This window comes from Hippopotamus amphibius, chromosome 3 (assembly GCF_030028045.1).
Source record: "Hippopotamus amphibius kiboko isolate mHipAmp2 chromosome 3, mHipAmp2.hap2, whole genome shotgun sequence".
Classification (NCBI taxonomy): Eukaryota; Metazoa; Chordata; class Mammalia; order Artiodactyla; family Hippopotamidae; genus Hippopotamus; species Hippopotamus amphibius.
The window spans coordinates 194,795,178-194,819,987 of NC_080188.1; the positions used below are offsets into that span (position 1 = coordinate 194,795,178).

Below are 24,810 nucleotides of genomic sequence, written 5' to 3' on the forward strand. Positions count from 1 at the left end.
TTCTAGAACTCATTCCTTTCGCATAACTGAAACTTCGTACTAGTAACTCTCTATTTCCCCCTCACTCCTGCCCTCTGGCAGCCACCATTCTCTACTCCCTGCTTCCATGAGTTTGATTATTTTAGGTTCCACATATAAGTGAGATCGTGCAGTATTTGTCTGTCTGCTTCTGGCTTATTTCATTCAGCATAGTGTCCTCCAAGTTCCTCCATGTTGTCATACGTGCAGGATTTTCTTCTTTTTTAAGGCCGTGGTATCAGTTGTAATGACTTCTCTTCCATTTCTGATTTTATTTATTGTCTTCTCTCGTTTTCCCTCGGTTAGTCGAGCTAGGAGTTCATCGATTTTGTTTATCTTTTCCAAAAAAACAACTCTTAGTTTCATCAGTTTTTTCCATTGCTTTCATTCTCTATTGCATTTATTTCTGCTCTAATCTTTCCTTCCTTCTGCTAACTTTGGGCTTAATTTGTTCTTTTCGTAGTTTCTTGCAGCATAAAGTTAGGTTGTTTGTTTGAGATCTTCTTTTGTAACGTAGGCAATTATCACTATGAACTACCTTCCTGGTACTGTTTTTGCTGATCCCATAAATTTTGGTATGTTGTGTTTTCGTTTTTGCTTATTATAAAGGACACAACTCTGGAAGGGCAAAATGGAAGAGAAGCACTGGGCAAGGGACTGGTGGTGACTGATGCCCAGGCCCCTCTCCAACAGGCCACTGTCCCAGCACCTGTAGGTGGTCACCACCCCAGAAGTTCTCTGACCCCTGTAGTTTAGGAATTTTTGTGGAGGCTTTATCACATAGATATGATCCCTGGAGAATATGGCATGGCGCTGAAAGTTCCAAGCTTCTGATCTTAGCTTGGTCTTTCTGGTGACCACCTCCCATCCTGAAGCTATGCAGGGGCCCAGAAGAAGTTGCCTAATTAGAACAAAAGCCACTGTTATCATCCAGGAAACTCCAAGGATTTTAGGAGCTCTGTGTAGGGCCCTTCTAACACCCCATCACTCAGGAAATTGTAAGAGTCTTAGGAGGTCTATGTAGGAACCAGGGGTAGAGACCAAATATGTATTTCTTATTATGTCACACATAGAAGCCAGGTTTTCCTGCATATTATCACAAACATAGTGCAATCTCCTAAAATCTTCTGCATGTTCCTTTATACATCAATATTTGGTTCTTGGTCCTAGGAATCTGCATTTTTAAACACATACCCCCACTAAGTGATACTTATGATATTAAATTTTAGAGTCACTTATATGAATGTTCTCCCAGAAAATGTAATAATAACAAATCACAAAATATTTCGTTTATTTTCTAGAGGTTTATAGACCTGAGATGTCCATTTATGGGTATTTTAGACATCTGTGAATGCCAGGTCCAGAGCCCTTGAGAAGACTAGAGTCATCTTCCAATACATTAGACTTCTCTTTTATGTATGAAGAAGACTAATGCATGTTTGCTTTAATTCTGGAAACATAGGACAGTATTGCACATATTTCATCAGAAACACACACATACTGTACCACTGTGCAGTACTGTTCACAGTATATAGTGCTGTATAATGCAGCGAACTAGAAAGTAAAGCTAGAAGCATTCACACTTACAAACCTTACAATGCAGTTGGAGAGAAGCAAGCCACAAATATTAAACAATAAAAAGCACTACAATGTAGTCTATTCTGGATTCCATGGAGACAAGCCTGGGATGGTCCAGGGCAGGGTGTCACTGAGACTTTCCAAGGAGGGCATCTCATAGGCTTGAACACCCACTAAGCTGAGTCTGGGAAGAAAGTTGGGATTTCGAGTAAGTGGGGGCAAGGAGAACGCTTTGAACATGCTTCCGTTTTTATTCCACGAAAAATGTTTTCATACAGACCCTTTATGTAGCGGGCAGTGGAAAGTAATGCCAGGGATGGCGGCGGCAGGGGGGGGCGGGGGGGGGGGCGGGAGGAGGGGGTGTCATAAATAAAAGCCAGATTGTAGACAGCCTTGAATGTCAGGCCTCACGGGGTCAGTAATTTCCTCAGCTTGGGACATTATTTTGTGGCTGTGCAAAACAAAATGTTAATAAACGTGTGAGAGAACGATTGTCACGACCAAAGAACGGAAGGCACTTCTTACCGTGGCAGAGAGAAAGCAAACATCAAGTGAAATCGCAACGCATCCAACCCAGCACCGAGCAGGTTTTTGTAATTCACCGTAACCTGAGTGTTTTATCATTCACTCTTGACAAGAAGAGGGGAAAAAGACCAAGCAAGAGCAGAGCTGTTCCTGATGATTTACTGATCAAAGCCAATTAGGATAGCTCTGGTTGAACTGGATTGAGTTTCTCTGAAATTACTTCTCAAAGTAAAGACAACAGGAGTGAGTACGTGCAATGCTGTATTTTCTACTTGTTAGTCTGTAAAAATAACTAAAACTCACTCCCCCATCTCCACTGGGCTTCAAAGTGGGACTTTTGAAGTGCAAAAATCAAGTGAATTGTAGACCTGAAATGCAAAGCTTTTTTGCAGCTATTTTGTCTTTCGTTTGAAGATCTCAGCATACTTTTCACACAATAGACTGAATCAGATCTTCCTCTGGGCTCAGTAGTTTTATCTGAGCTGCTGTATGGTTCTGAAATGTCAGGTCTAGAGAGTGTGTATATGTGTCTTGAATCAAAACTTTAAAATAGTGTAATAATAAACTAGATCAAAGGAATGGATGCTGAAGAAACAGTCCAATGCTCTGTGCTGCACACACACACGTCTTATAATAAACAAAATAATCACCAATGGTAGCACCATGTTTTTCTGATGTCATTAAGGTTGGGGGTGGCCAATGTAAAAGACATAACACGTTTTTATAATTCTTGTGGGAACATGTGTTTTCTGTTAACCATTTTGCATTAAAATATTTCAAAAGTGTATTACACATTATCTTGCACGGCTGGGTGGAAAAGTTTGCATGCACTTGTGTATTTTTTTGATAACGTATTGATTTACGTGATGTCATTGTCCTATGCAATGAGGTCTTAAGATAGATATTGATTTTGTTCCTATTTTCAATGCCTCCCAGCTGCTAGGCTGCCCTGTATTATTTTGTGCCAGCTCATTCTATTGTTTTCCTCAGAGGCAGCAAGATTTAGAAGGAAAGGAAAAGGCTTAACTCAGGAGTTAGGCAGACTGAGACACCAATCACACCTTAGCTCCGTTTCGTCATCTGTGAAATGAAGGTCGCAACACACCCTGTCAGTACTGAAATAATTAAATGTCCGCACAGCTGAGACCTTTCACACTGTGCCGGGCACGGACCTTGGGCTCCATCTACCTACGCTCATTGTCCAACTCGCAGCTATCATCTCTTGTTGCTGAAAATATACCCGGTAGCTTCCCCTTTTCTTTTCCTGGATACTTGATAATAAGGTTATTTTCATTGTCTACAATACTAATAAATGGTGAAGAAGGGCCTGAGGACATGGTTAATAAACTTTGTGATCTCTGTGTTTAAGCATAGATGCTTTTAGAATATATCTTCCTGATTATGTTCTGGATGGCTGAGATCACTTCCAGTGACCTCTGGGAAAAGTGAAATTTAACTGTAATCAACACAGAATAAATTATGGATATCAAAAGACCTAACTGTCCTCTTAAGCAAATGAAAATGGACGTAGGAGATTTTGGCAAGACAAGCAAGACCTGGACCTACAAGCTTAGAACAATGGTCTCATGCGTTCCTCATGGCTCCCTTCTAAGGAACATGCTGCTCTCTCCTTCATACAGACTTTAAACCTGTGACAAGGTTATGAAGATGCGGGAGCTTATTATATTCAGCATGTTCTCTGCTTGGATTATTTACTTAGCAGTGATGCCTACAGCACATCTTTTACTTAGAAAGAATGAAGATGGATTCTCAGGGCTAGAAAAACCGTTAGAGGCCATTGAACTCTATAGCCCATCCTTTCTTTAATTTCCTATGTAACATCCATGCTGAAAGGCGATCCTTTCTAAATGTGCACATCTTCAAGGTCAGGAAATGTCAGTTGATTCTATGCTTCTCAGCATTGATTACTAGGAGATTCTGCGTGGTGAGCATAAATGTGACATCCTCTGGCATCTTACCATTGGTGTCACTTTTCCCTAGTAGGACCAAACAAAAAATAAAATTTCACGGAATGGACTTTCAGCTCCATGCAGACGCTTTCTGATGTGCCCTAGTACCTGCTTTTCTCTGGGTTAAATATCCTCATTTTCTTCAAGAATTTCTCTAATGACATGATTTCAAGTAATGGATTTACAATTATATTAGCTTTCCTTACTGGATTGTGCATCTTTTAACTCTTCCCATTAAAGGATTCAAAACCATAAAAATATTTCGAGATCAAACCTGGAGCTTGAGAGGGATGATCATTCTCTTTGCCCTCGATACTATCATTCACTGTGAAAGCCCCAAAACCACGTAAAATTGTGGAGGCTACATCACCATGGATCCGTACTTCAAAGATAAATTGCAATGATGTGTATGAAAGTAAACCATAAACTGTAAAACACTATAAATGTTAATAGTTATTATTGGTTGTTATTAAGTTTATTATCAGCTGAATCTTCCGTGTCTTCAGCTGATGAACTGTGTCTCCTCCAATTTTGTGGCTGCTTCATCTCAAGGGAAAAGAGTTACGTCTTCTCCTCAGCTCATGGGAAACTGTCTTGTGTGGTTTGCACGGGAATCTTGGCTTGCCAGTTTTATTTCTCTTGTCTTCTATTCCTTCCTGTATCCCCTGTTCATGTTTTTCTTCCCTCCTTTTGGAAATCTAAGTAATATATTAGATATATAGACTTTACGTGTGTCCACATAAATTAATGTTTTATAAATGTGCATTATTGGGTTAAAGTGCTCATTTCCTCTCATTTTTCTGTCTGGTGCCATGTTAGTTATCTCTCCTGCGGTGCTGGGTTAAGCTCTGTTTCTAGCTGTAGTACACATTTCCAGGCTACACAGCCCACTGCTTTCTTCAGTCTTTTTTCTCATGCCCTATCCAGTTTTCTATGCATTCTCCTCGGGCTTGTTTAAGTTTTCATAAAATTTAAGGTAAGGACAAATGTACAAGTTTACATTTTTCTCTGATAAAGTTATTTTTAGAGTGCATTATTCTTACCTTTACACATCTTTCTTGATCCTGCTAACTGTAACATCTTCAGTTAGGATGCTTTTGGATAAAGAGAAAACACACACCTGATAATGAATTATAAATTCAGGAAAATCCATTATTTTTAGGAAAATTTAGGATTCACATTCTCAGTATCCTGGCATATGTTTTGAACATATCCCCCATGGCTGTAGCATGTTTAACGCAGTTCTGAGAACACATCTGTACAAGATGATGTCAGACCAAAGGGGCATGTCCTTTCATCTTAGGAAGGAAAGCCCTTCCCAGAGTGCCCCTAGCAGAGCTCCCTCAGGTCCTGTTGCCCAGCACTGGGTCACACGCCCATGACCAGATGTAAAGGAGGATTGAAAGAATATATTTGTCATGTGCATCCTTTATGGTGGTCTTAATGAACCCAGGTTCAGCTGCTGGCCACTCATAAGCCAATAATTGGAGAGGCAAGTGTCAGTAGAAAGGAAAGCTGCTTAAATCAGAAAAGCTGGCAATCTGGGGAGAAGGTGGACTTGTGTCTGGAGACCAACTCTGAATATTCTGCTCAGCCATGACGGGTTTTTTTTTTAATTAATTTTTATTGGAGTATAATTGATTTACAATGTTGTGTTAATTTCAGCTGTACAGCAAAGTGAATCAATTATACATATACATATATCCATTCTTCTTTAGATTCTGTTCCCATATAGATCATTACAGAGTTTCGTGTAGAGTTCCCTGTGCTATATAGTGGGTCCTTATTAGTTATCTATTTTATATATGGCAGTGTGTATATGTCAATCCCAATCTACCAATTTATCCCTCCGCTCTTCTTTCCCCCTTGGTAATCATAACTTTGTTTTCTACATCTGTGACTCTCTGTTTGCAAATAGATTCATTTGTACCATTTTTCTAGATTCCACATATAAGCAATATCATATGCTATTTGTCTTTCTCTGTCTGACTTACTTCACTCAGTATGACAATTTTTAGGTCCATCCATGTTGCTGCAAATGGCATTATTTTGTTCTTTTTTACAGCTGAGTAATATTCCATTGTATATGTGTACCATATCTTCTTTATCCATTCCTCTGTCAACAGACATTTAGGTTGTTTCCATGTCCTGGCTATTGTAAATAGTCCTGCAATGAACATTGGGGTGCATGTATCTTTTTGAATTATGGTTTTCTCTGGATATATGCCCAGGAGTGGAATTGCTGGGTCACATGGTAGCTCTATTTTTAGTTTTTTAAGGAACCTCCCTTCTGTTCTCCATAGTGGCTGCACCAATTTACATTCCCACGAACAGTGTAGGAGGGTTCCCTTTTCTCTATACACTCTCCCCAGCATTTTGATGATGGGCCATTCTGATTGGTGTGAGGTGATACCTCATTATAATTTTGATTTGCATTTCTCTAATAATTAGTGATGTTGAGCATCTTTTCATGCGCCTCTTGGCTAACTGTATGTCTTCTTTGGAGAAATGTCTATTTAGATCTTTTGCCTATTTTTCTTTTTTGATTTTTTAAATTTTTTTTCTTTTTGTATTGGGGTATAGTTGTTTTACAATTTTGTGTTAGTTTCTATTGTACAGCAAAGTGAAGTAGCGTTCCCTGTGCTATACAGCAGGTTCTTATTAGTTATCTACTTTATACATATCAGTGTATATATGTCAATGCCAATCTCCCCATTCATCCTACACCCACCCCTCCACTTTCCATCCTTGGTGTCCATTTGTTTGTTCTCTACATCTGTGTCTCTATTTCTGGCTTTGTTTTTACAGCTGAGTAATATTCTATTGTATATATGTACCACATCTTCTTTATCCATTTGTCTGTTGATGGACATTTAGGTTGCTTCCATGACCTGGCTATTGTAAATAGTGCTGCAATGAACATTGGGGTGCATATGTCTTTTTGAATTATGGTGTTCTCTGGGTATATGCCCAGTAGTGGGATTGCTGGGTCATATGGTAATTTTAATTTTTAGTTTTTAAAGGAATCTCCATACTGTTCTCCATAGTGGTTGTATCAATTTACATTCCCACCAACAGTGCAAGAGAGTTCCCTTTTCTCTATATACCCTCTCCAGCATTTACTCTTTGTAGATTTTCCTATGATGTCCATTCTAACTGGTGTGAGGTGATACCTCATTGTAGTTTTGATTTGTATTTCTCTAATAGTTAGTACTGTTGAGCAGCTTTTCATGTGCCTCTTGGCCATCTGTATGTCTTCTTTGGAGAAATGCCTATTTAGGTCTTCTGCCCATTTTTTTGATGGGGTTGTTTGTTTTTCTGATATTGAGCTGTGTGAACTGTTTATGTATTTTGGAGATTAATACTTTTTCTGTTGATTCATTTGCAAATATTTTCTCCCATTCTGAGGGTTGTCTTTTCATCTTATTTATAGTTTTCTTCACTGTACAAAAGCTTTTAAGTTTCATTAGGTTCCATTTATTTATTTTTGTTTTTATTTCCATTACTCTAAGAGGTGGGTCAAAAAAGATCTTGCTGTGATTTATGTCATAGAGTGTTCTGCTTATGTTTTCCTCTAAGAGTTTTATAGTGTCTGGCCTCACATTTAGGTCTTTAATCCATTTTGAGTTTATTTTTGTGTATGGTGTTAGGGAGTGTTCTAATTTCATTGTTTTACATGTAGCTGTCCAATTTTCCCAGCACCACTTATTGAAGAAGCTGTCTCTTCTCCATTGTATATCCTTGCCTCCTTTGTCATAGATTAGTTGACCATAGTATATCTCTGGGCTTTCTATCCTGTTCCATTGATCTCTATTTCTATTTTTGTGCCAGTACCATAGTGTCTTGATTACTGTAGCTTTGTAGTATAGTCTGAAGTCAGGGAGTCTGATTCCTCCAGCTATTTTTTTTTCTCAAGATTACTTTGGCTATGTGGGGTCTTTTGTGTCTCCATACAAGTTTTAAGATTTTTTGTTTTAGTTCTGTGAAAAATGCCATTGTAACTTGATAGGGATTGCATTGAATCTGTAGAATGCTTATTTTCACAATGTTGATTCTTCCAATCCAAGAACATGGTATACCTTTCTATCTGTTTGTGTCATCTTTGATTTCTTTCATCAGTGTCTTATAGTTTTTTAAGTACAGGTCTTTTATCTCCTTAGGTAAGTTTATTCCTAGGTATTTTATCCTTTTTGTTGCAATGGTGAATGGGATTGTTTCCTTAATTTCTCTTTCTGGTCTTTCGTTGTTAGTGTATAGGAATGCAAGTGATTTCTGTGCATTAATTTTGTATCCTGCAACTTTATGAAATTCATTGATGAACTGTAGTAGTTTTCTGGTAGCATCTTTAGGATTTTCTACATGTAGTATCATGTCATCTGCCAACAGTGACAGTTTTACCTCTTTTCCAATTTGGATTCCTTTTATTTCTTTTTCTTCTCTGATTGCTGTGGCAAGGACTTCCAAAACTATGTTGAATAAAAGTGGTGAGAGTGTATATCCTCATCTTGTTCCTGATCTTAGATGGAATGCTTTCAGTTTTTCACCATTGAGAATGATGTTTGCTGTGGTTTTGTTGTATATGGCCTTTATTATGTTGAGGTATGTTCCCTCTATGCCCAATTTCTGGAGAGTTTTTATCATGAATGGGTGTTCAATTTTCTCAAAAGCTTTTTCTGCTTCTATTGAAAAGATCATTTGTTTTTGTTTTTGTTTTAATTTTTTCATTTTTATTGGAGTATAATTGCTTTACAGTATTGTGTTAGCTTCTGCTGTATGACAAAGTGAATCAGCTATATGTATACATATATCACCGTATCCCCTCCCTCTTGAGCCTCCCTCCCAGCCTCCCTATCCCACCCCTTTAGGTCTTCACAAACCATCAAGCTGATCTCCCCGTGCTCTGTAGCAGCTTCCCACTAGCTACCAATTTTACATTTGGCAGGTTGTATATGTCAATTCTACCCTTTCACTACATCCCAGCTTCCTTTCCTGCCCCCTCCCCCCACCACCGTGTTCTCAAGTCCATTCTCTACATCTGTATCTCTATTCCTGCCCTGCCACTTGGTTCATCAGTACCATTTTTCTAGATTCCATATGTATCGTTAGCATACGGTATTTGTTTTTCTCTTTCTGATTTACTTCACTCCATATGACAGATTCTAGGTCCATCCACCTCACTACAAATAACTCAATTTCATTCCTTTTTATGGCTGAGTAACATTCCATTGTGTATATGTGCCACATCTTTTTGTTTGTTTGTTTGGGTTTTTTTAGGTTTTTTTTTTTAAGCTCTTTATTGGAATATAATTGCTTTACACTGTTGTGCCAGTTTCTGCTACACAACAGATTGAATCAGCTGTATTTATACATATATCCCCATATTCCCTCCCTCCTGTGACTCCTTCCCACCCTCCCTATCTCAGCCCTCTAAGTCATCACCCATCATCAAGCTGATCTCCCTGTGCTCTGTAGTAGCGTCCCACTAGCTATCTATTTTACATTTGGTAGTGTATATATGTCAATGCTACTCTCTAACTTCATCCCAGCTTCCCCTTCGCCCCCCACCTGGTGTCCTCAAGTTTGTTCTCTACATCTGCATCTTTAATTTTGCCCTGTCACTGAGTTCATCAGTACCAATTTTTTAGATTCCATATATATGAGTTAGCGTATGGTATTTTTTTTGTCTTTCTGGCTTACTTTGCTTTGTATGACAGACTCTAGGTCTATCCACCTCACTACAAATAACTCAATTTCATTCCTTTTTATGGCTGAGTAATATTCCATTGTATATATGTGCCACATCTTCATTATCCATTCATCTGTCAATGGACATTTAGGTTACTTCTATGTCCTGGCTACTGTAAATAATGCTGCAATGAACATTGGGTGCATGGGTCTTTTTGAATTATGGTTTTCTCCAGGTATATGCCCAGTAGTGGGATTGCTTGGTCATATGGTAGTTTTATTTTTAGTTTCTTAAGAAACCTCCAAACTGTTTTCCATAGTGGCTGTATCAATTTACATTCCCACCAATAGCGCAGGAGAGTTCCCTTTTCTCCACACCCTGTCCAGCATTTATTGTTTCTAGATTTTTTGATGATGGCCATTCTGGTTTTAATTCTTCAATTCATTAATGTGGTGTGTGTATCACATTGATTGATTTATGTATGTTGAAGAATCATTGAATCCTTGGGATAAATCCCACTTGATCACGATGTATGATCCTTTTAATGTGTTGTTGGATTTTTTGCTACTATTTTGTTGAGGATTTTTGTGTCTATGTTCATCAGTGATATTGGCCTATAATTTTATTTTATTTTGATATCTTTGTCTGATTTTGGTATGAGGGTGATGGTGGCCTCATAGAATGAGCTAGGGAGTGTTCCTCTCTCTGCAAATTTTTGGAGTAGTTTGAGAAGAATAGGTGTTAACTGTTCTCTAAATGTTCTATAGAATTCGCTTGTGAAGCCATCTGGTTTCTGGACTTCTGCTTGTTGGAATTTTTTTAATCACAGTTTCAATTTCAGTACTTGTGATTGGCCTGTTCATATTTTCTATTTCTTCCTGGTTCAGTCTTGAGAGATTGTACCTTTCTAAGAATTTGTCCATTTCTTCTAGGTTGTCCATTTTATTGGCATATAGTTTCTTTGTAGTAATCTCTTATGATCTTTTGTATTTCTTTGGTGTCAGTTGTAACTTCTCCTTTTTCATTTCTAATTTTATTGATTTGAGTCCTCTCCCTTTTTTTCTTGATGAGTCTGGCTAAAGATTTATCAATTTGTTTATCTTGTCAAAGAACCAGCTTTTAGTTTCATTGACCTTTGCTATTGTTTTCTTCGTCTCTATTTTATTATTTCTGCTCTAAGCCTGATGGTTTTTAAAGGGGAAAATGGGGGGGGGGGGCGGGGGCAGAGATGAAGAATCTCAGTGAATCATTGAGGCAGTAGTTTGGGTTTTGCATCATTCTCCATTGAGTGCAGACTGGGCAACTCTCTCTTCAGATGTTGTCTTGCCCATGTGATCTGCCTGCAGGATTCCTTAGGGGATATTGGGGGTAGAGAGCTAATCATTCTTGCTTCTTTTCATCTAGGAAAAGAATCAACAAGTTAGGTAGGGCATGGTGTCCTATCAGGAGAGCGTAAGTCAGAAGTTAGTTTCAATTGCTTAGTGATCTCATTCCTATAACTAGGTTTTAAGGGTTAGAAGAGGACAGAAATGGGTAAACAGGAAAGGGGCCAGAGATCTGCTTTCAGTGGAGGCATCTTCTGCCCATAAGGAAGTTGGGTGGGATGAGTTAGGGAAGTGACTGCTGGGTTGGACCATCATTTCTGCTTCAGGGCAGTCATTATCTTTAACAAGTTCACGCTGCCTGCAAATTTGGTAAGCATGCCTTCTATATTTTTACGAAGTCATTTGTGCTGAAGTTCACCTATTCATTACACACACACTATTGAAATTATTTTAAAATACCACTATGCCCCAAGTATTTATAGTTCCTATTTTGTCCACAGAAAAATAACTGTTTAATAGGCTTTATTATGTCCACTTTATAGATAAACTTCAACTTAAAAAAAAATAACTACTCACCTGAGTTATCCTAGCCTAGCATCAAAGTTGGCATTTGAAAAATCAATTTTCAAGGCACTTATTTCTTGTTTATTCCACTTCATTATTCTGGCTCCCAGATGATTGCTGGAAACATCTCTGTGAGCTGATCCGTTGATCAGAACTCTGAATATGTTGCTTCTCCTCCCACGCCACCCTCACCTCTATCCCCCATGGACTAACTTTGTCCTGCAGTCCCCAAGGCCCCTGTCTGCCCAGCTCTCCCTAGTGCTGTAAACTTGGCAAACCTGTGTGCCCTGAAAAGCGGAACCAAGGCTGGTTTTACTCACCATCCTATTTCCAGCACCTGTTAAAAGGATGAATGAATAATAAATGGATGATGCACATTCATCCAGCACAGGTAAAAGGGTGAACACATAATAAATAAGTGAAGAAATGCACTCTTGCAGTGGCTCCAGCTTTGTCTCTTCTCTGCCTCCTTTACCTCCTGCTTTCCATCACAGCTTACCTGACTCAGATCCATGGCAGATTTTTAAGACTTGGTGATGTCTCAGCCTACATTGCCCAAGTGAAACCTCTGCAGATCCTCAGGTCTGCCATTCAGAAAATGTTAAAAAAAAAAAAAAAAGTCAAGCACTAATTACTCTAAGTATGTCCCAAATACCTCACCTGTTCAAATTGTCCTGTTGTACAAAATCAAATACCATTGTATTTAAGACGAATAGAGCATGGTTATTTTTTCATAGAGAGTGGAATTTAAGCCTGAGAGCATCACACAAGTAACTCTTCCCACAATCTGTTAAGTCTAATGAAAACCCAAGCTGTTTTCTTCATTTCTCTTTTCCAATTCTATGCACAGATAGTCAATGGATTTGACGTTGCCATGAATTTCTTAACTGCTATTCAAAAGCAAAACAGAAAAAAGGAGTTAAAACCAAAAAACAGCCTTTCCGTGGTTGTGAAGAAAAAATAAAACCAAGCTCTAATTTTCTGTAATAGAAGTTACCAAAAATGCCCATCTGTTTGTAGAGTCCCCCAAATTCATTTTTCTGTAATAAAAGTGTCAGTGTTCACTCTGTGACTGAAAAAGGGGAGGCCCCACGTGTAAGTAGAGACGAAGACTGTCACAGGTCTGCTTGGTAAGCAGCACAAACTCGTCTTACACTAAGCCCCGCTGATCCAGCACCCAAACTAAGTCCTCATGCCTTCTGCCTGAAGGAAGAAGGTGACACACTCTTGGAAATGGTAGGAAACCATCAGAAACTGGTCCTGCTGACCTCGTAGGTATTCGGATGGATATCTCTTTTTCTACAGAAAAATGTTTGGAGCCAGGACACAAGGTTTTCACATTTTAATGGCAATACTCATAGGTAACTCACTCTTTTCTTATTACTTGTATAAGGTAATTGGTACCATTGTTAGAGATTTTAAGATCTTTATTTAACAACTACTGTTAACGCTATATTAGATATTACTATCAACTGAAAATTAGAAGTTTTGAGTAACAGAAAGTAATGAGTAAAGGAAATACTGATGCAACAAACCCTTGGACTTTAATTTTTTCTTGATTTCTATTTATTAAAATAAAGAAAACACCTAAGGCAATTAAAATAGAGAAAGATGAAACTTATTTGTATATAAGTGTTTGTAGAAATAATTTTCTATTAGATATTTCATTAGCCATGACTTTCAATAAAGTGGGAATACAGCAAGGTCACTTTACTAGCCCGTGATATTTATATTAAACATGAAGTCTGTATCCTTTTTATCCATTAATATAATTTATTTTAATGTAAATGTGGGATATTTCAGATAATAAGACCTTTCCCTCTCCTCATTATTTTTTGAAATACAATCTTATAGAATCAGATATTCAAATAAAAGAATTTTATAAAAATAGAAGGAAGTGACCCTTTTGAATTAAATGAATTGACTTCACATAAACAAAATAGCAGTCAGCTTCAAGCAATCCACCTCGTACTATAAATACATGGATATAAATAACCATTTCATTGTCAACTAAAATACCCAATTAAGAAGACTGAATGACACAGGTAATCCCACAGAAATTGCCTAATCCTTTTATCTTGATTGACAGCAGATCTTCTTTGCTGAGCCAGTCAAATAGCCAATAAAAGAGGTTTCAATCTTTCTTCCCACTTTAGTTTTCCAAGCTCATCAAATAAATATGTCTAACCTTATTTTACATTGGAGACATCAACAGAACAGATTTTAAACAAAGTAAAAGCATAAATTAGTATGTATCATTCCAGTTTTAATATCTCATTCTGCTTACTTTCTTCAGACTATTGACCTAAATATGGGCTTTCTCTCCTTTTTTATTTTTTCTCATTGAAGGTAAAATCTAAAACTCGTTTCTCTGTTTATATTTAAAGAAAATACATAATCAAGTGATTGGTAGTTATGTTGTGAAAGACTAAATACATAAATTTTAGGAACTACAAGATAAAACACAGTGAGCAACCATGAAGAAAGTGTCACCCTCTGTACTTGTTTGCTGACCAATGATAAATGAAGGGCACTGTAAATCGTGAAGAGAAAACTGTCTGATTCCAGGCCCTCGTAATCTTAGGTGTGGACCGTTTTAGCAACTGTCTAGCATCTTCCTGCCTCTAACTTCTTCCCACTTCATGCGAGTACAGATCCCCCTGGGACTGGTCTTCATGAGAAACCACGTTGGTCTTCTATCCAACAACTGCCAGTTTATTCCCCTCTGCCTTCCAAAAATAAATAGGTAAACAAATTAATTTTTTTTTAAATAATTAAAAACTTCCTAAGGTCCAGACCATCTCCACTGTGACTACATTTGATCTTTCTGATTTGTTTTTCCTACGTAAACCCTCCATGCTGACTAGATTGCCAAACGCACGGTCACCTCTAAATGGCATGTGGTTTTCCACGGAAGAGTTTTTGTTTATTCAGTTACTTCTGCAGATCTTTGTCAGTCTGACCCATACTTGAAAACCTGTCTTAAATCCTATCTCTACAAAATCTTCCCAGCCCAGCCCAGCCGGAAGAGCTCTCTCTCCAAAGCAGCTGCTATTCTCACAATTCACTTGGAATCCATTATACACTGTTCAGTGTTCTCGCAATGCTGTCTTGATTTACACTATCATTTAATTTTTCACAAATTTGTCTTACTTTTCCATTAAACTCGCTGAGGGCAGGGACCAGTTTTTATTCCATGTTATCCAGAGTATTTTATACATGGGAGATATGTAATCAACATTTGCTTATTGATGTAATTTAAAATTTGTAGTTTTCTTATCTAAAGATTTATGATGATCTCTCATTCAGTGCTTTTTCCTTAAAACTGGGCGAAATCTTCTCCAATGTTCCCCAAGTTTGATCCTCACTTACTATCCATAAGCTCATTGAGAACCTGCCATATACAGTGCACTTCTGTATTTTCAGTGTATGTCTGTATTTCCATTATGCTGTAAGCACACTGAGGTCAGGTCTGTCTCTTCTGCTTTGCGTCTCTCACAATCCTCTGTGAGGGTCGGGTCCAGAGTGGGGATTTTGTAAATTTAAGAAAACAGTCCATTAAAGTATCAACAAAGAGGTCAAAATATGGTTGCTGTCAGGAACCAAAGTGAATTATGAGAGACTGTGATGCAGAATGTCCAAATCAATACATGGCCGACTTTAGGCTTGTGAAATGTTGGCTCACTTCAAGGGCGCAGGAAAGCTCTTGAGAGGCCATTTGAAGTAGCGAGTCTGTGCAGAGATTTCTCCGCAAGACCTGCTGCCATGCCGAGCTGTAGCCCAGCCCTCGAGGATAGGGTAAGGAGTGGCTTCAAGGAGACTCCAGTCTCACCTAAATGTGGGGAGAGAGGGGGACGGGCAACTTCGATTAGATTCTCCACCTACCTGAAGCATATAAAAGGTTTTTAAGGAAGTTTATTGTATTTAAGAGTCTTTTGTGCAAGTCCTTTTGAGAGGAGCCCAAAGAGGGTTCACATGTTCTTTAAAGCATAGACCCCTTATCCATACACAGCTCTGCTACTTTTATTTTATCTTAGAAAGTGATGTCAGTTTTTCAGGGTTAATAAAATTAACTTTTCACAGAGTTTTTTGTACACATGGAGCTGTAAGGTTATATTTGAAAACCCTCTGAAAACCAGCCAACATCCTTACGACTAATTTTTGCTGCTATCTCCACTAGAATTACCAAAAAAACAGTTTCCTCTTTGTACATCTGTGGAGATCTGACCTGAGATCATACTTCTCCTCCCCCACCCCCACCCCCACCCCCACCCCTTTAAAGACATATGTATTTTAATCTAGAATGATCCTTATTTAGTGTCTGCGTATTTTTAAAAAGTGCTAGAGACATTATACGTATGCCATTAAAAAGTATTATGAGGCCTACATATGCTGCTGTTCACTATTGCATTAGCCATTCACCTGCACAAAGTTTATGCATGTTTTATGCATTTGTCTTTTCTTTCTGCTGCATTCTTATGAGCTAACATTTTATGAATGGTTTCTTGTCTCCTCCCTTCCTCCCTCACTCCTTTTCTTCATTTTTTTTTCCTTTCTTCTTTCCTTCTCTCTCTCTCTTTTTCAGAAACCATCTTATCTATTTTTAGGCCTTTCAAATTCTTAAAATGTGAACTGTTGGGTGGTCTGCAAGTTGGCCCAGCAAAGACTCTGGGCTTTCATGGCCTGTTTTTATCTGCACCGTATGATTTTATTTCATCAGAACTTCGTGTATTTGGACGGTAATAAACAACACAGAAACTAAGCAGTTCTGAAAAGTCTTTAAAAACAAAACAAAAAAATAAAGATGAAAGGATGTGATTGCTCACCTGGAATAGCAGGAAGGAGAGAGAAGGAAGGGGAATTGCTGCTGGGCTGGGCTGGCCAGTAACCCTGCTCCCCTCCATCTGCAAGGCAGAGGCCGGTGGACCTGGGGTCCTTGGGGAATCATGCGAGGAGTGTCAGTCAGTGGTCAGTGTAAAACGGGTCCTGATCCCTTTAGAAGGTGCAGGAACTCCAACAGACGGAGTTGGTGGAGTTGAGTAAACCTCAGGAAACCAATGGGGAAAGGGCTGGGGGAGAACAAGGCCTGCTCACAAGTCTCTGGAGTCTTAGCTGGAGCAATGGACCAGGGGGCTTCCGAGGACCCACAAAGGGCCCCTGGGATAAAATTCTCCTTGAAACACCTGCCAGTCTCAGAGAGCATGGAGACACCTAACACCAGCACCAGTTAGGGGAAACTTTCTGAACCCTCTGACACTCTGGCAGAAGTCTGGATGTGGGGAGGGGAGGGTAAAAAGAAGGGGAAGCCTTCCGGGTCCTTTTTCAAGACAGTCTGAAGTCAACCTAGCAGACAAAGAAAGAAGATTGAGTTCTAAAGTGCACTGAAACTTACAATTCTTATGACTGGCCATCCTACCTATTGTAGGTCTTTAAAATGTGATCTTAAGGCTATTATTACCCAAGGCTGAACAGAAATGACTTGGGGTCTGCTGGAGATTTTACCCAAGATTTTATTCCCCATTAAATATGTTTAAAGGCAGAATGGATGGGAAAAAAGTATTTTGCTTCAATTATAACGCATGAGCTGTTCAGTATTCATCTTAATTAAACGCTTACAGATTAATCTTTTTGTGTTCCCAAAATCCTGTGAAAATCAAATTTAAGTAAAGTGTCTTCTAATACAAATGTCTGAACTTTTCATAAGTTCAGTTAAGTGAAACTTGCATTTGAACATTCCTTTAGAATATAGCCTGTAATTCCTGTGTCAGTTCTCTGTTACCTATAAGGATGATTACAGAACAAATAAATCAGTTTGAGTTAGTTTTATTTTTTCTACTCATGCAGCTTTTTATAACACACATATACACAGTGGGAGACTCTAAGATTGTAACATGTTCCCTCTTTTCACAGAGCTTGAAATACTTTTGGATTAACAAAGATTGTATGAAAATAATCCAGGTAGAGTCACATATAGGGACATCAGGGTCCAATCAAGGGTCTAAATGAATGGTACATAAATGGCCATGGGCAAAGATTAACATTGGGTAAAGTTATCTGAAAATAGACCTGAAAAAGAGCACTTTGGGCTTTGGATTAGATCCGGTTAAGTGCAGTATAAAAATTTTAATCACCTTACAAAGGTCATCATTAACCAATTCATACAAAAATTAATTACCAAGTGCCAAATGGGAGCCAGGCATCGTGTTGTGGTTTAGACATTCATTGGTAAATAAAACAGTTTCCCTTCTCTCACGAAGAATGCAATCTAATGAGATTCCAGCCTAACATGCTGTCCAAGTAAATCTCTCATTATGTAAAGTGACCCACAAATTATGCAATCTGTGGGTCATTCCGTATGCCCATACTTTCTAAATAGTCTCTCTCAGTGATGACAGTGCTATTTGATTTTGTCATGAGAGGGTGATTACTTTAGTTATTACTTTTTAATTACAGCCAACACTTACTGAGAAGTCATTTATACATCACGCAATGTTATGAGCGTCTTATGTGCCTTAACTCTCTTAATCTTTAAAAAGCCCTGTGATGCAGGTGCTGTTACTAACCCCATTTTGTAGATCAGGAGACCTAGACGCAAAAGGTAAATGTAACCTGCTCACCGCCGAGCTGGGATTCAGATCCAGCATTATCAATATAGGAGCCTTTGATTAAATTTAAAAAGCATACATTTAGGAGGAGAGTTAAATGGGAAAATAAGACAGGCATGTTAGTGATAACAAAAACCAAGAATGCACTAAATTTTCAATTGAAAACAAAGTGTCAGATTGGATTTTAAAAACCAGATTGTAGAAGTGCTTTGGAGTTTAGACGTCAGTCTTTCTAAGCCTCGGTGTTGCCTGTGAAAGAGGGCTAAGCCTGCCTGCCCTGAAAAACTTGGGAGGTGGCTGTACACACACACACGTGACACGGATGAGGGTGTCACGGCAAAGCCACAGAGTCCTATATACGTGTCAGTTTTTGTTAACACCATTTCTTCATTTGAACTTCATTAAAAAGCAACGACCATCCCTCCTAAAAAGTGTTATATTTCTTTTTGCTACTTGGTTTAAATGAATTTTAACAATTCTCTAATTGGATATCTTTTTTTTTACTTAGAATCAGGAAAAAAGAGTAAAAGAAAGTGAAGAAACTAGCAGCCAGAGCCTGTTATTGAATAGACCTCACGGTTTATACTGGAGTCGTGGCGAGGAGGAGATGGGCGCTTCCATTCTCCTCAGGAGCCCTCCGCACAGAGAGCTGTCTGGACTATGCATCCAGGGATCATGGGGAGGCGCAAAAAACAGAGAGGGCAGATCGCTGTTTTCAAGCAGAATAGAGTGAAATCAGCAGCCCGGAGCAGGATACGCAGTATCTAGGAATTAAGTCCCCAAGGGAGTCATCTGTGTCTAGCATTGCTCCCAACAGCAATCTACTTCTCTCTCTTTTAAAAAAAAAAAAATTTATGATTTTCATGTCACATATGTATCTGACAATGATAGTTTGAGTCAACCACTCTATTTGGCAAATAACCTAGTCCTAAAGGAAGAATTCAAGGTTCACCCGACCACACTTGTGCGCGCCATTCACACGGAACGATGGAGTTGCCGTCGGCCCCTCAGTCGCCTTCACGTGTCACTCTGCTGCAGTCCTAAACCCCAGGCAGTTCTGCACCTACACAAGATCACACAGAAGCTTATGGGAAACTTCTATTTTCTATCTGAATATATGTAATTTCAATCTATTCTTTATCATTGAACAGGGATCCACTGTGAAGAGGACGTCGATGAGTGCTCTTCCAGCCCTTGCCAAAACGGCGGCGCTTGTGAGAACTTGCCTGGGACTTACACTTGCCATTGCCCATTTGATAACCATTCTGGAGCACTTTATGGAGGAAGGGACTGTTCTGATATTCTCCTGGGCTGTACCAACCGCCCCTGTCTAAATAATGGAACGTGCATCCCTCACCTCCGCAGTGGCCAGCATGGGTTCAGCTGCCTGTGTCCCTCTGGCTATACTGGGTCACGGTGTGACACAGTCACCACGCTTTCTTTTGAAGGAAGTGGCTTCTTGTGGGTCCCAAGTGGCTCAGTGACAGCCAAGGACTCGGGTTGTAGAATAGCCCTCAGGTTTCAGACTGTCCAGCCAATGGCACTTCTACTTTTCCGAGGTGACAGGGATGTGTTTGTAATGCTGGAGGTGCTCAGTAGCCACGTCCACTTATCAGTTCAAGTCAGTGATCAGCCAAAGGTGGTCCTGGCCATCACCCACAACACCAGCGACGGGGAGTGGCATGCGGTGGAGGTGACATTTGCAGAGGCTGTGACCCTCGCCTTACTCGACGACTCTTGCACAGGGCCATGCCTCACGAGCGCTCCTTCTCCATTTGAACGGGATGGATCAGTGTGTGCTTTACAAAACTCCTTTTTGGGGGGTTTACCAGAGGGACCATCCCACAGTGGTGTTGCTCTGCTTAGCGTCTATAATAGACCCTCCACACCTTCACTTGTCGGCTGCCTCCAAGACGTTCAACTTGACTCGAAACCCATCACCCCGGAGAACATCTCATCCGGCTGGTCATTGAACGTCAGGGCGGGCTGCTCGAGAAAGGACTGGTGTGAGAGCCAACCCTGTCACAACAGAGGACGCTGTGTCAACTTGTGGCTTAGTTACGCGTGTGACTGCCACAGGCCCTACCAAGGCCGGAGCTGTCACCGAGGTGAGAGGGGCCGGGCCTCAGCAGAGCCTGCACAAAACAGCCAGGCTGTTCCTGCTGGCTGCCCACTGACGGGGAAATGAAGAGGCGGGTCATGGGCCTTAATTAACTCTGCGCGGATTCGTAGGACACCAGGGTTTCACTTATGCAGGGAAGTGAAAAATAAGCCCATAGCTCCCATCCACATGGGTTTCCATATTCGTGTTTACAAAACGTATTACAATTTTCCACTTGTGTATCAGAAATTTATTGTAAATCTTATTTGAAAGAGAAGTAATCTTTTGGAAAAACAGGACTGTTAGACATGAAGCTAGTCGATGCCAAGTCCTAGAGCAATGGCCTGTGCATAGTAGATTCTCAGTATACAGTTACTTCCTCTCTATGCAATTCACACTTGCTCCAAAATCATGCCTAAGTTTAGCACTTTTATAAACCACCAGTTTTCTTCAAAGGTGTATTTTACAGAGTTGCACTGGAGAAAACAGGTATTCTACTTACATGCCTGAAGAAAAAAAGAATGAAAAAATTTTTTTAAAAAGTAACAACACTGAAACTTGGGAGATGCCATAAACTAATTGATCTAATTTCTCTAGCAAATCAGTTTGAAATGTATTTCAGAATCCTTACTTCCGACATCATTCCAAAGATTGCTGTTGATAGTGATTGATCCATACCTGTTTCTTCTTATTATTCTTCTCCTGCACTGAGAATGTCGGAAAGGTAATTGCAACAGACTGCTTTGAAGTGCAGCCGTAATTTGCCCCAAGATTTGAGAGTACCTTGAAATAGGACAACATCTGGTAAATAGTCTTCTCTGCTTTATATGAAGTAAAATTGAAACCAGTCTTCGTCTTTACCCCACTCCATGTACGAAGGGCTAAGAATTATTAGAAACTATTCACGGGTCTCCCCCAACCACAATATTCATTACAAATCATGAACCTGCTTGACAATGAGGTCTGGCGTCTGCTTGCTCTAGGTAATATTTTAAATGGAATGGCAAGTTGTTTTGTGATTTTTTTTAAGAGAGAAAAGGGAAATTATGCTGAAGCAATGTTCATGTTTTGAAGAAAGATTTAATGGACCCAAGGCAATATTTTTACTACATATACAAAATAACAAACAGATGCTGACTCATTTTGACCGGCTTCCAAGTGCGGTGACCCATGAGGTTAATACTGCCTGTGGTGACGGTAACTGTCCTGGTAAATAGGTTCAAGGGAGGCCGATCCGGTGGGCTCTGGTTTCCTGAGTTTATTTTTTCCAACTTGGAAACTCATGAAGTCTTTAAGCCCAGTTCCTGAATTGGTTACCTGTCCCCTTTCCTCTTCCAGTTTCCTTCTCCCCCCGCTGCCCCACCCTTCCACTATTTGAAACTGTTTAATCCTCATGAAAATGCTTAGCTTCAAAAGATATCTTTTTAGGGAGTAAGTTCTGTAAAATCTTCCCTTTCTGAAAATTCTTAGTATACATTTAAGAAAAGTTCAATTTCTCGTATCACCTCTTAGTCATAAGTTTAAAGTATTCTGTATTTGCTCATTCATCTTCGAGGAATGTTTGCTGGGGCATTTATTCCTGTCACAAAAGATGCTGACAAGCTGCAAGGACAACCTGGAACCTTCCTGTCATTGTATGTAGATGTTCAGAAGGGAGGAGATGGGGTAAAAAGTACAAGGAAACTTCACCCAATTCATGATCCCAGATCAGTGTTTCCCAAACGTGGTACCCAGTGAAAGGAACAAGCAGACTGGATGGAGGATTTAGCTGGCTGACTAAACATTACAGACAGACAGGCTTCCTATATTTTAAAGCTGATCTTTTTGAAATAATCATGTGTCTCAATAAGAGGAGTTTAGAAAAGAGTTTCTCAAAGCTTAGTTCCCAGAACTGTCTGCAAGGTCATCTCAGCATATCTTGTCACCCTGGCTGTGTCCAGCAATGTGGAGCTTCCAAGATACTGTTTAGGATGAAGGTATCACTGACCTCATCCCTTCTAGAGAATATTTGATTAATAGAGGCAACTGACATATGTTTTAGTTTCACTCGCACATCTAAACTTTGACACTCTTATTCTCTTGGAATTAGAGTTTCTTAGATGTAGAAGGGGCTTCACTCCATGACTGCATTTTTTACACTGTTGTGAGTGCCAAGTGTAGTGGCCCAAACCTCTGCTTACACACCTTCAAGAATGGGGAACTCACTCACACTCCATCTTCCCAGAAATCCCCTAAAAGTTGTTTTTTTGGTACTAAATAATATACGATGACCTATAGCTTCCATTCATTGGCAGCATTGTAACTCTTGAAGCCAATATCAACTTTACTTACCTGCCTTCTTCTTGAGAACACAAATCCCAGTTTCTTCTAATGTTTTCCATGTGACATCATTTTCAGACACTCCATCAGCTGCTTGCTTGCTTTGGAAAAATTTTCTCATCTGGCTCCTAGATGTGCCTGACAGTGCAGAGTGACACAAGACTGTAACCTTCTCATTCTGGAGAATGTTCTTCTATTCTGCAGCCTAATATTACGTGGACCTTCGGGCAGCCACATTCTATGATTAGCTCACTTTGGCTTGTTCTCCCTCTCGGTGCCACAGAATTCTGTTTCTTCCATCCTAAACCAATGAAGTACATCTAGACCCCAGGGGCTTTTATTTCTCCTCAATACCTCTCTTCTTGTTGGAGTCCATCAGTCACTCAAACTTGAAGTTTTTGGTTATCCGTGTTTGTCGTCCCTCTTCATAGCACAGCAGCAGCACACGTGAGAATCATTCTTTCCGTGTCCACAGACATGTCGTACGGCATCAGGGGTTTCTAAAATCATGTAGTAAATCACGTGCTCTGACTACCTGCTTATCATTTCTGAAGAAGAATAGGACTGCTGGAGAGTCAAGCTTCTGAGAAAAGGAAACAGCTCTGTGTTCTGTCTGTCTTTTTATCTGGATCCACAGTGATGCTTCAGGGGTCCCAGGAAGACCAGCAGGGACCACTCCTGAGGCTGAACGATTCTGTACATATTCCCAAACCTCAGGAACTTCAAGAGCCACATTTTCTTATTAAACATTTTATCTCATATGAAAGCGTTGCCGTGCATTCAGAGATGTTAGCCTCTTCAAATGGATTGTTATATTTAACAGGACAATTTGAAAGCTACCTGTAGTTGCCTAGAGCAGGTGGTCTCCAAATGCAGATTCAAAACTCTTTCCTCACTAGGCTTATGGGGTATCACTCTCTCAGTTCTCTTTCTGTCTCACTCTTTTATCATCTCCTTTACCTCTACATGGCTGATGCCTAAAGGATCAGTCCTTGGACCTCTTCTTTCCTCTCTCTCTAGATTCACTCTCTTGGTGATCTCATCCAATCTTAGGGCTTTAAATGCCATATTTACACTGACAAATCAAAAATTACTATGGCTAGCCCAGAATGTCTCCCCTGAACCTCTATATCTAACTGCTGACTAGACATTTTCCCCTGAATAGCTAATAGGAAGTCTTAAATTTTTGTTTGTTTTTGTTTTTTGTTTTTTTATCTCTTTATTGGAATGTAACTGCTTTACGCTCTTGTACCAGCTTTTGAGGTACACCAAAGTGAATCAGCTGTATTATACATAAATCCCCATATCCCCTCCCTCCTGCGACTCCCTCCCACCCTCCCTGTCCTAGCCCTCTAAGTCATCATCCATCATTGAGTTTATATCCCTATGTTGCGGAGGAACTTCCCACTAGCTATCTATTTTACATTAAGTAGTGTATATATGTCAATGCTACTCGCTCACTTTGTCCCAGATTCCACTATACACCCCAACCCCATGTCCTCAAGTCCGTTCTCTACATCTGCATCTTTATTCTTGCCCTGTCACTGGGTTCATCAGTACCATTTTTTAGGTTCCATATATATGAGTTAGCATACAGTATTTGTTTTTCTCTTTCTGGCTTACTTCTCTCTGTATGACAGACTCTAGGTCCATCCACCTCACTACAAATAACTCAATTTCATTCCTTTTAATGGCTAAGTAATATTCCATTGTATATATATGCCACATCTTCTTTATCCATTCATCTGCAGATGGACATTTAGGTTGCTTCCATGTTCTGGCTATTGTAAATAGTGCTGCAATGAACATTATGGTACATGTTTCTTTTTGGATTATGGTTTTCTCCAGGTATATGCCCAGTAGTGGGATTGCTGGGTCATATGCTAGTTCTATTTTTAGTTTTTAAGGAATCTCCAAACTGTTTTCCATAGTGGCTGTACCAGCTTACATTCCCACCAACAGTGCAGGAGAGTTCCCTTTTCTCCACACCCTCTCCAGCATTTATTGTTTCCAGATTTTTTGATGATGGCCATTCTGACTGGTGTGAGGTGATACCTCATTGTGGCTTTGACTTGCATTTCTCTAGTGATCAGTGATGTTGAGCTTTTTCATGTGTTTG

General features: G+C 39.6%; 1 protein-coding gene across 4 annotated transcripts in view; it reads left to right on the forward strand.

Annotated features, from left to right (window-relative positions):
- CRB1 (crumbs cell polarity complex component 1) overlaps window positions 1-24,810 on the forward strand; it is a 295,880-nt gene that overhangs the window by 211,692 nt on the left and 59,378 nt on the right. For all 4 annotated transcript variants that reach the window (XM_057729774.1, XM_057729775.1, XM_057729777.1 and 1 more), the window contains one exon: window positions 19,423-20,379. In XM_057729774.1, the coding sequence (XP_057585757.1) occupies window positions 19,423-20,379 (957 nt within the window). The remainder of the gene's footprint in view (window positions 1-19,422; window positions 20,380-24,810) is intronic.